General features: G+C 33.7%; 1 protein-coding gene across 4 annotated transcripts in view; it reads left to right on the top strand.

Moving 5' to 3' along the window:
- Positions 1-12,188, top strand: part of B4GALT6 (beta-1,4-galactosyltransferase 6) — a 30,982-nt gene that overhangs the window by 12,757 nt on the left and 6,037 nt on the right. For 2 of the 4 annotated variants that reach the window (XM_077783794.2, XM_085572049.1), the window contains exons 2-6: positions 3,099-3,215; positions 3,636-3,689; positions 8,415-8,539; positions 9,076-9,192; positions 10,007-10,194. In XM_077783794.2, the coding sequence (XP_077639920.1) occupies positions 3,099-3,215; positions 3,636-3,689; positions 8,415-8,539; positions 9,076-9,192; positions 10,007-10,194 (601 nt within the window). Of the gene's footprint in view, positions 1-3,098; positions 3,216-3,575; positions 3,690-8,414; positions 8,540-9,075; positions 9,193-10,006; positions 10,195-12,188 lie in introns of all 4 variants that reach the window. The other 2 variants (XM_021525733.4, XM_077783798.2) reach the window with 1 other exon arrangement.

Here is a 12,188-nt window from a genome sequence, read left to right as displayed (position 1 = left end):
AACTGCACTCTTTGTCACAGGACTTTGCCAACAAACCTGTGCCAGTAGATGAGATTTATTTTTAGGACTAAATTAATATCTTTGATTTTTGCCTGATGTTTTATACTCTGACTTAATTATTTGGCTGCTCAAGCATCTGCTGCTACCTAAGCAGCTGCTGAATGATAGTGGAATAAACTGAGCAGACTGTACTCCTTGTAACTGTGATTGTGCTGGAGAGCCAGGTAGTGGGGAAAAAGACTGCCCAGAAAGGAGAATGTTTCATTCCTGATGTGTTTGTGTAGAGTTGGATAGTGAGTTGACAAGCAGCTCAGTAAGAAAGAGGAGGTAGGCTACAGGAATTACTCAATAAAAACATGGCAAGGTTGGATCTTCCTGGCAGCAAGAGCAGCTCTTGCATACTTAAGCCAAGGTGGCAGCAGACTTTACCTGGTTGGATTTTTTTTTTTTATAATTATGTCTATTTTTGAAACAAATGCTTTTTCTAAGTTTCACAAAGGTCTTGTGTGTTTGTGTTTTTTCCTCTGTGTCAGAAGGGGTAACTGCTTCACTAAAGGGAAGATATAGGTGCTTTTGCAGAAAATCTTGCTTTTCCAAGGTTTATGTCTATATTATCTGGACTGCAATAACATTTCCCATAAAAATTGAGAACATTTACATGGCCTCTTGGTTTTTTTGTGGACTTGTTTGAAAATTCTTACTCAGTTCTTTACTATATCAGGTTGCTAAGACTTTTCCCCTTCTTATTATTTCCTCCATCTCACTTCAGGGGAGTGAGCAAGCAACTGGGTGGGGACTTAGCTGTTAGCCACATCAACCTACCACACTTGGTTTATGTGAATTGAGGTTATCCTTCTATAAACCTGCTGAAAGCTCTATAAACCTTTTGCAGAGTTAAAAATTCAAGTGACTTTAGCTTTTGGTATCACATTAAAAAGAAGAATAAAGCACACAGCCTTCCAGAGATTAGCTCTGAAATCAGTATTTACTAACGGATTTATATTAAAAAACCCACTTTATTTTATTGTTGGAATAGGAAGATATTGAAGAGAAGAGTTGTACCTATGGGAGAAAAAAACTTATTTGGGGGAAAAGATGATACCAATTTAAAATATATGAAAGTTTGAAGAAAGAAATTTTTTGTTAGTTAAGAATTTTTGTCCTATTTGGAATGTAAATATACACATGGCTTTACTTTCAGGAAAACCTTGAATTTTGAAGTTGTTTGTTTGAAGATAGATGGTTGTTCTTGGAGGAACAGATCAAATTGCCTTTATTTTGATTCCAAAAAGAGAAGTTTTCTTGAGTATGTAACTTCATATATGAATTCACAAATTGTACAGATTCCTTGAAATTCTTAGTAAAGACACCCTAAAAATCCCAGTATCTGAATGGAAAACTACAAATGGAATGAAACAATTGGAACCACAGTATGTTACTTTACATCAATTGGGTTAAAATTTTGAGAAATTTTCGTGTAAGGAAATCTGAATGTTATCTGTTGTCTTGAATCCTGGTAAGAATCTTTCTTCTGGGGGACTTCCTACCTGTTGACAGGTCAAGGTTGTACCTTGTACCTTTTTTTTATTTTGTTTTGCTTCTGTTTTGGTGGCCAGAAAGTGTTGAGACAACTTCAGGATTGTAGCAGCTGAGTAACTTTTACAGTCATGCAAACTCTTGTTAACACATGCAGCTAGTCATGCTGGCCAAGGGTTTGAGAATTACATACCATGTGAGGCACCTGGCATGTTCAGAGCCTCTCTTTTAGCTGTCAATATTGCTTGTTTTAATAAGGAGTTCTTTGAAAACTTCATTTATTTAAAAATGAAGACATTATTGTAGGACTTTGAAATACTATTCTTTGAAAGATTATGCTGATGTGTTTATGTCTGTAGGTGTTGGTAGTATTGTTTGCTATTGTGGTAGAATTAATCACTGTGTTTTCTTCTGGAAATGCCCCCAGTCCCTTATACACAGCTCTCAGTAGCTCTGGACTCTGTGTTGGGCCATAAGAAATTATTTGGTTGATCTGGAGTTACTTGTGTCATACCACTGGTGCTGGGTCATCTGATGGAGTTCCTGTGATCATTTTTTAATTTCTTTTTAATCTCTTTACTTATTTTTCATCCCTGGTATGTTTATTTCTTCCCGCAAAGATGCAGAGCATTTTTTTATTGTTAGGGTGGTTCCTAGTGACAGGGAGCCAAGTATCCCCCAGACTGGGTGCTTAATGTAGGTGAAGTGACAGATTATCCCTTTGACCCTTTGCTGCCTTCTGTAAAGGAATTTGTCCTTCCTTTTGCAATATTTTTTTTAGCTCTTTGAGTCCTTGGTAGACATTTGCTCACTCAGATACAAATGCAGCTTCAATTCTATCTTACTAATTTCTGTTGAATACAAAGAAATGTCTTGAGATCGTATTTGGGGTTTTGGGTGCAAGACTGAGACAGAGAAATATTTTATGTTGTTGTAGTTACTGAGTCACTTAATTACTCAGAATGTTGATTTACTCACCCTTGATGCCTATAATAAATATTTCATGTATAATTATAAAACATTAATACTTTGAGATTGGCAGAGATTTGTAACAGTTGTATAACAAAGCAGCTGTTTGGAGTGAATGAATAACAGTATATTTTGTCTGGAAGTTGTGTTAACTAGTGCATTAAAAAGGGACCATTATGTGGGTCTAAAAGATTTTCTAGACTTTTTTTTTGTCCTATGTTTCGGTGATGTTTTTGTAGCTCTATATATGAGGTATATATCTACATTTGAAATTGTTTTTATTGGTAAATTAAATTTACTCGTCACTCAGTTGCTTTTTGTTAGTTAAAGAGAAATGAAAGTGTCATATAAAATATCTATTGGCAATCTGTAATTTTTCGATTTGAATAGAGCCATGGTTATGAATCCATTTTATTATTTTCTATTCTTGCTGTTAGGTTTCATTGTGTGGACCTTCATCTCAAAAAATTACTGTTCACTGGCCATGGATTCAGACACAGTAAAAAATATTGAACACATTGTAGATGTATGTTAGAATAATTTGGAAATACATTATTTTAATACAACTTCAAAATTGCTTTTTGTCTTATCAGCAAACACATATCTATTTATGGTGCAAGCTCGTGGTATAATGTTGAGAGAAAATGTAAAAACAATAGGACACATGATAAGACTGTACACTAACAAAAATACTACACTGAATGGCACAGGTAAGAATATTTCTTATTTAATTTTTAAGACTTTTTTTTTTAAAAAAAAAACTTTAAAAAAGGCAATCATTAATGACATAGCTTGATTATTAAAACTTAGACCCAAATCCTACTTTTCTGAAATTGGAATCTAGGTAAAATAGTTAATATTTATCAGTTCACTTCAGTAAGAAATATTTGTATTAGCTGTAACAATGATATTTAAATTTAATTATTATTCCTCTAGAGCAATAAAATGCTTTTTAAATCATGCTGCTAGGAATTTGTTAACTAAAAATTAATGTTCTCACCTGCATGATGATATATTACAATTTCAGTAGATAACATAGGTTTTTATGAAAATCAATTCTTCCTTTTAAGATTATCCTGAAGGAAACAATTCTAGTGACTATGTTGCTCAAACAACAATGTATCTTCCAGAGAACTTCACCTACTCTCCTTACCAGCCTTGTCCAGAGAAGCTGCCTTACATGAGTAAGTTTTAAACTGATTTTAATGTTCATCTAGTAAATGAAATTGTATTTTAAACAAAACAAAGTTATTTTAATATAAAATATAATTGTAAGGAGTCTAAGTATGTAGCAGAAATTAATGAATAAAGTAAGTCTGGTAATGCATAATGATGCTTAGCAGAAGTTTGCCTGTAACTAATGTGTTAATGAAGTTTTGGTTTCTTTACTAATCAACTTTACTAATTTTAAATCAAATAATTGAACTACTGATTTGTAAGAGAGAAAATTTCACATAGTTTCTGAAGTTATTTGTGATGCATTGCAGAATTCTAACCTCTTGTCTTTTAGACACCTGACTTAATCTGTGGGCTGTCATTCAGCATGAGCAATTAATTAAATATCTAATATAGCAGTTCAGATCCATATCATACCAGAAAATGTTGCTGACAGCTGAACTGAATTCTGATCAATTTTTCTTCAAAGAAAATGAGTGGATTTTATTAGGATAATCTAGATTCCATTATAACTTTTAAAAACCTCAACTGAGTTTATCTGTTGAAGAAAATGGAAACAGTGCATGTTACCTGTGTTTCTTTTCAATAATGTCAGATTCTAAGCTTTGTTTTGTATTTTAAATATACAGATATGGAGCCAAAAGTATAGATCAGTTGCTGTTGCTTATGAAACTAAATCATATAGAAAACTGTCTTAAGCCAGATGGTAATTAGCCTCATGGTGTGATAATATCTTTATTTCAATCTCTTTCCCTCCATACATAGGGTTTGCCTTTCAAAATCATATATTATTGAACCTATAAACACATAAAACCAAATTATTTCGATAGTAAAATGTTTATCTATTTTTGGAAACATAAAAATTCAACAAATGCCAGATCTGGATAATCAGAGAAACAAGGTGTGTTGATTTTGCTGTTTGAAAAATGCGTATAAATTAGTATTTTTAATGTCACTTTCAAGGGAGCTGGCAGTTGGAATTCTATCAGTTTAGTTCAAAACTAAGTTATTTCTCTGTAGATCTCCTTGTTACTGCTCTCCTTGTTCCATATTTTTTTTTTTCTTGTTGATGTTTTTTTTTTTGTTAGCAATTGTTCTGTGTTTCTTCTGTCCTGTTTAATTCAATAGAGAAATAATAATTGTAATAGAAAATAATGCACTGGATAAGTTGCTTTTCAACAAAGGGACATGTATTTCCCTTTTTGGCTTCTATGTATGCCATTTTAATCATCATCGCTCTTTCTAATTATAATCAAAATAAAACATCTCTGAAGATCTTTTAATTTAATGAAATGTAGGAAGTGTGAGATAGCCAGGAAAGAAAGTCTGGAATCATGTATACTTTGACATGCTTAATTAGTCTAAGGTTATTATAGAAGTCAACTTTTCTTCTTTGCATCACCTTGTCAAATTTATATCATGAAAGGGGCATGGTAAAATCATATTTGGTCCCAAGTACATATGGCCTTAAAATAGGAACAGCTATAGCCTTTTTTGTGTGACTCAGTATAACAGGTTATAACCCACCAGTTGAGCAGTGCTATTGTAATTGGAGAGCAAAACACCTCTTCTTTGAGGTAGAAGAAGTGCAGGAATTTGTCTGTCTTTTCCTTTGTATGTAAAATGATAATCCCAATCTTTCTAGACTGCATAGTATCTAAAGCGCTTGTCATTCTTGAATTTTTTGCACCATAGACTGTCATTGATTTCTTTCTAAAGCATCAGAAGTGGCTTGAATCCTGGTTACAAAACAAGTTAGTTTTGGAAAACTTATCTTTTTTTTTTTTTCACATAGCAGCAGTTAATACGTTCCTGGATGAGATTTTCTATTTTTGTACAATTACATTGTATTGGCTCATATTAATGTGCAATCTATTATAAACTGTAAAACTGTCTTTCTGCATACTGTAGCATAGCTAGGTACTGCTTGTTTTGTTGTGCATGCTTCATTTTTTCCTTCAGTAACAAACCATCTTTTATTATTTTAAATTAATTTTATGCTATTGGTTTCTGTATCTATCTCATTTTTAATTTTTTTTTTTTTGCGTTTTCTTCTTCTAAATGTTTTTTGCTTTCTCAGCTTTCTTATTTTGGGGGTTGTGTAAATATGTTTTGTGCAGGCTGCTAGACACTGATGGAACTACTAAGTGAATAATAAGCACAGAGATGTTATTTACAGAGATGTTTTCTCCTGTCCCCCAGCAGTGACAGGGAAAAAAAATGCTGATTTCTATTTACTCATCTCCTTTGTGCTTTTGGTATTACCAATACTTCAGGTTTTGCTATAGCTTCTTTTGAAACACTTTGGATGGAATTTCATCGTGTCCCATGGAGTTAGAAGCTCTTTTATCTAAAGACCTTATCTAGATACTGTTCTACCATTTGATGTTTTTTTCTAATTTGAACTCTGTAATCATCTGATCAGATCTGAACTTTTCTCAGAATACTGAGGTATCTGAATCACATCATTGCTATTTCCTTCCCTTTTTGGTGGAGTAATTGACCTTTATTTATCTTTATTTTCCTTTTAGATTCTGTATTTGAACTGAAAGGGTCTTGTTGCTTTTCTGTCTCTTGGTAGTTAAAACTGATTTTTAAAATTTAGTTTTAATTTTTTAAAAATTTATTTTGTACATGTTTATATACCAGTCCTTTGTTGACTGACTTTGTTTTTATATTCCATAAGATTTATAAGATTTATTTTTTGGGTTATTGAAGAGTTTCAGACAACCATTATGGTAATCTAAGCTTATTTTTAAATAATTATTTTTATTAATGTCTATCCATACAGGTTTTTTAGCAACTGCCAGGTTTCTTTTATTCCTAAAATAAATAAATATGGGTTTCTTTAAATCTTCTCTTGAAATAGCTCCACAGTGTACTGTTATTGATAATTTTTCATGTATGATTTTACATTTAAAAAGTTACCTTCTTCATTTGCAAGTAGTACTATATTTAATCAAACTGAAATATCTCTTGCAGTATCTTCTTCCTTCTGAACAGTAATTATTACCAGTACGTCCAAAAAATTTCAGTATTTTCAAAATACTAACTAGTCAATTTGGTGACACAAGTAATCTGTTTGGTACAAATAGGATCTTTTGCATATGGACATGGGAGAAAATGAGAGTGATTTTTGGGCTGACTTTAAACCATCCCTCACCAAGATACTTAACTTTGTAGACAAAAATAAGAATAATATTTTATGGTGTTTGTCAGAAAGTTCTTGCAAGATTTTTATGTGATGATTTAGAGTGTAGTAATTGCTGAAGAAAAACATGAGCTTCTGGTTAATGAGTATTACATTATTCTTCTCCCCAGATTGCCTTGCTTCTTTCTATTGCTTTTGAAGGTATTTACTATGAATCATTATTTCCAGTTTTGAACTTTTTACTATGCATAAACTAATGACTGACAACTGTCAGCTGGCAACTAATGTTAATATTTTCTCACAGTAGGTACTAACTTGATTTTTTTCAAGTCATATTGTAGTCTTTATTCAATAACTTCCCAAGTGTTACTCTTTTGCAAATGCTTTTCCCATTGGGGTCATTAGTTCTACCAGTGGTAATTCTCAAATCCAGCCCACTGCTATGAATTGGTTTGAAGCAAATAGTGGTGAATTAGTGAGTGAAGACTCTACATGAAATATGCATATCTGTCAGAGTCCAGGACATCCCTCTGACTGGCCTGGCTGTCTTGAGACTCTAGCAGGGGTCTCAGAGACCCTAGTAAGAAGTCAAAAATATCTGTGGCTTCAATTTTAGCCTGTTGAAAACTGTCAATTTTGTATGAGGAATTACAAGTTACAAGGGTTTGAGTAGTGTAATCGTTGAATTGACACAGTGTGGAAAAAGTAGAATTTTGGAGTTTTTAAGATAAAGGGTTCAGGGGACAAGATGGAGGGATTTGGGTGTGTCCTGACCTTCTTGTTCTTGTCCCACATGTCTTGCTGTGATAGTGACACTTTTCTGTTGGTTTAAGTTAGAGACACACTGTCTAACATAGATCTTAGGTATTGGTATGGGAACTGTAAACATGGTACACGTAGTTTTGAGTATATAATGTGGGAGCTGCCCAGGCTTGAGTCCAGACTGCTATGGCTTCTGTACTAGGCAGACCATGACAGGTCAGAGAGAAAATATTATAGATAAGAGAAGAAATAAGCAACCTTGAAAACACAATTGAAAGCATTCCAAGACTCCTCATTTAACTGCATTTGGGCTAGGGAAGCAAAGACTCTTTTGGATCTCTCTTGGGGTCACCCTGACCTCAGGAACCCTGAGAGAGAAATCCACACATATAATCTAAAATCTAAATTGAGGAAATTTCTTGAGTGTAGTGATGATTTTCCTTTAATGTGGAAGTGGAGCAGGAAGGCACACGGAATTTGAGTAAAGGTTCAATAGTGCAGATGATGTAGAATTAACAGTGGCACTTGAAATGAAAGGCAACCCAAATTTTCTATGAGAGATGTAGAATTCAAATTACTTTGCTTGTTCTGTGTCCTTTGAAATGAGTATTTTGTTCATAGGTTTTATGGAAGGAATTATTACTAGGTTTCATTTAATTCTGTAAGAATTAAATATTAGGAGGATAGTATAAATTGTTTCTCTTTTCCTATAGGTAGTGTAACTACAAATTTCTGATGCCATTTGTCCATTATATTCCTTGTAGCATTAGGTCAATTTTCATAATTAAAATTAATATATGTCTTTTTTTCCTCTCTTTAGGAGGCCTTATTGATGTTAATATGAGTGAAATTAGTTTTGATGAAATTCAGCAACTGTTTTCAAAAGATTTAGACATTAAACCCGGAGGACACTGGAAGCCAAATGACTGTAAGCCACGGTGGAAGGTTAGATGCTGATTTTCTGTTTTATTTTTTGTTGTTGGTATATAAGAATAATTTACTGAGTGCAAGCGCTCAGTCTTTGGTGCTACATATGTAGTATCTTATAGTATTCATTGTATGCCATCTGTGCTCAAGAAGAAACTATAGCTAGGAGAAAAATCTGAAATGGATCATCAAGGATTTTTAAATGTTCATTAGCTGTAGTTACTAAACATTTCATCATATGGATGCAAATCTGTCCTATGAGTCTGTTCCTTGAAGTATAACTAGAAGCAAGTGAACATAAAAGGAAAATCCTATTTACGTTTTACTCAAAATTCTTTTCTTAATTATTTGAGCAAATTTTCAGCACACTTTCCTAGGAGGAGCCAACATGTAAAACACTGAGCCAGTTTAAATGTAGAAGTTGAACAGCCACAAGAAATACGATCTGTATCAAAAAATAAAAAATTTAAAATGCTGATATAATAACATTAGGTTCATTAGGTTAATAGTATTAGGTTAAACCTATTAGCATAGGTTATTTTTTTTTCTTGAAGGTGGCTATCCTTATTCCTTTTCGGAATCGTCACGAGCATCTTCCAATTTTTTTCCGTCATCTGATACCTATGTTGCAGAAGCAGCGGCTGGAATTTGCCTTCTATGTTGTTGAACAGGTAACAGCATGTACTTGAAAAGTGACTTTCAAGATTCCTTACTAAAAGGGATTTTATATTCTTACCAAGATTTGGATGAATCCAGAATTTAAAAATTGTTACTCTACTCTTCTACTCCTTTAAAGGAGAAAGGAAAGGTCTGTTTCCATTCTTCAGTTTGAGCAGTGGCCAGATACATGATGCTTTTCTTCAAATATAGGCTGATATTTTGTAGGTAATGAGATGTCCTCTAAGAATCTATTGTAGTTGTAAGTTTTCAAGGCAAAAAAGTAGGTCAGCAGCAGTGTTCCTCAGGTCTTAGTTCCAGGGCTTTACATTCAGTGGGTGCAGGAGCTGAATGCACCATCAGCAAGTTCCTGATGATATCCAGCTGGGAGGTTGTCTTTGACTTTTAAAGGATGGGATGCCTTGCAGAGGGTTCTAGATAAATTGGAGCACTGGGCAATGATTAGTGGGATGAAATGTAGTAAATCAAAATGTTTGATTCTGCACCTAGGATGGAGTAAAGCCAGGCACAAGTGTAAAACTGGGAGAGAAGTGCTTGGAGAGCAGCCTGCACAAAGTGATCTGGGGGTGCTGTTTGGCAGCAGGGGCCAGGCTCACTCCTGGCTCACAGGAGTCACAATGTGTGCCCTGGCAGCCAGGAGGGCAAACCCCATCCTTGGGTGCAGCCAACCTACTATGAGCTGCTGGTCAAAAGAGGCATCATTATCATTTTTTTATGTGTGTGTGTGTTAAAGTATGTTTTTCTCATAGTATGGAAATTTCAGTTTCCTCTTATTTTTACAAAGTCTCCTTTGTTTTCTGTGTGAAGACAGGTACACAACCTTTTAATCGAGCAATGCTCTTTAATGTTGGCTTCAAAGAGGCTATGAAGGATGCTGTGTGGGACTGCATAATATTCCATGATGTGGATCACTTACCTGAAAATGACAGAAATTACTATGGATGTGGAGAAATGCCACGCCATTTTGCAGCAAAGCTGGACAAGTACATGTACATGTAAGTAAATAGTTTTATTCACATTATTTCTTAAATACTCAGAAATATTTAAAAGTATTAATTTTGTGACGCTATATATATGTAGTAGGTGAAAACAACATAGCAGCCTCCTACTATGCTATTTAGAGAGATGACTAGTTAATAAAAATTTAAATTTAATTTCTACATTTGATGTTTTACTAATTAAAAGATATTATTTATGATTTTCTATGTTGAGCTTGCTGCAGTGAGGTTGATCTCAAAAAAAGAAGGCTTTGTATGTCAAGGAGGAAAATCTTACCTAACTTAATAGAAATGTTTTCTGGGTACATAAAGACTTGTGCTGGCTTTTACAAAAGAAAAACCAGTCTTTATTTTCTGATAAATGTGCACTTTTATTTCTGTTTCGTACTGCTTTTTCAACTAAAGTTTTTTTACTGCTAGACCATTTTGTATATTGTCTCTCAGTCTCTATTGACATTTGGTGAATATAGTGGGACCTGCAGTTTTTTTACCTCTTTCTCTTCTGTCAGTTTACATTAATGATGTGTCACTTGCTTCTTAACACTCTTCTATCTCATGACATTCTTAGAATCACTTCACAGAAAGCGGTAGCTTACTGCTTGCTACATGTATGTATTTGCTATCCTGAACGTTATTTGTGAAATTAATCAACTTGACAACCTGGTCAATTAATAGATGAAAAGCAATGCCTTTAAACCATGGCTCTGTGTCTGGACTTCAGGTTGTCAACCAATCAGTAGTTAAATGCTTAAAGATTTCATGTGTGTTTAAAAATAAATAAATTAGCACCTATGAATAAATAAGAGATTTCATCTGTCTTTGTATGTACTTATAACGCACTTAAAGCATTTATATAATGTCTAAGGTAAGTATTTACAAAATCGATAAATTTTGTATAAACAAAACCAGATTTATAAAATAAAAAAAATAAACAAACCTCAAAAGGTCCCATTAACTGTCATATTCCAGTTCATTTTGGTTTTGGTTGGTGGTCTGTTTTTGGTTTGGCAATGTTTTTTTGTTGGTTATTTTGGAGATATGTATGTGGGGTTTTTTGAGAGGCAGGAGGGGAGTTAAAACACCTGCTGTTTCAGTTACATGTTGAAAGGCAAATATAATTGCAACATTCTCCACATGCTATTAAGATTTGGTTGAATCCTGTGTTTCCACAGAGATCAGAAATGACATGATTGTCTGTTTCTGTTTTCTTTCCCCTTGCATTCTGGAGTTGTTCAGTGTGGCAATTGTGTCCTAAGCAATGGGAAATATTTTTGTAGATGGTCTTAACTCCTTAGAGGTTCGTTCCAGATTTGGAAGGGTCTCCTGAGAGGCTTCTGTTTTATAAAGTTGTGCGCTGTACTGTAGCAGCTTCTAGGTTAAGGATGCAAGTTAATATTGGTGGAAATAAATATAGATACTTAAGTGTTTTAATTTTTTCTTAGATTGACAGTGTCTGGAGGACTGGATATTACATTGTCTGGGGCATAGTATGTTATATGGATAGGCTGTTCATGTTGGCCAATTGCTTATTTCTTAATTATATGTGTTAGCAAATACTGTTGCATACTGACAGGAAAGCCTGTAGATCCCTTTGATTCAAAAGTTTATCTTTTAAAAACTGGATATTTTTTTTTTTAATCAGCATGCCCTTCACTGTTAATATGTACTGTTAAACTGTTTCTCTCAAGTTTTAACAGTTCTGTAGAATATAGTAATAAATTAAAGTTATTTAATTGATGCATTACTGATTTGTAGTTTTTTGGTTGGTTAGAGAGGTTTTTTCAGTTGAATAGTGTCAACATAAATAGTTTGAGGTCTTCACTTAACACTTCAGCTGTGCGTCTAAATCAGCCATCTGAAATACCTGGTATACTTTTGTTTCATATGTGTGGTACTAATTGCAGCTACATTTAGAAGCACCTTTTATGCAAGTCAGACACTATATTGCAAACCTTTTGTTCAGGTTGATGTATGTTACTCAATGCTGGCAA

Source organism: Lonchura striata, chromosome 2 (assembly GCF_050655825.1).
Source record: "Lonchura striata isolate lonStrDom1 chromosome 2, ASM5065582v1, whole genome shotgun sequence".
Classification (NCBI taxonomy): Eukaryota; Metazoa; Chordata; class Aves; order Passeriformes; family Estrildidae; genus Lonchura; species Lonchura striata.
The sequence above is the reverse complement of the archived record's forward strand: the minus strand, read 5'-3'. Positions and strand labels throughout refer to the sequence as shown.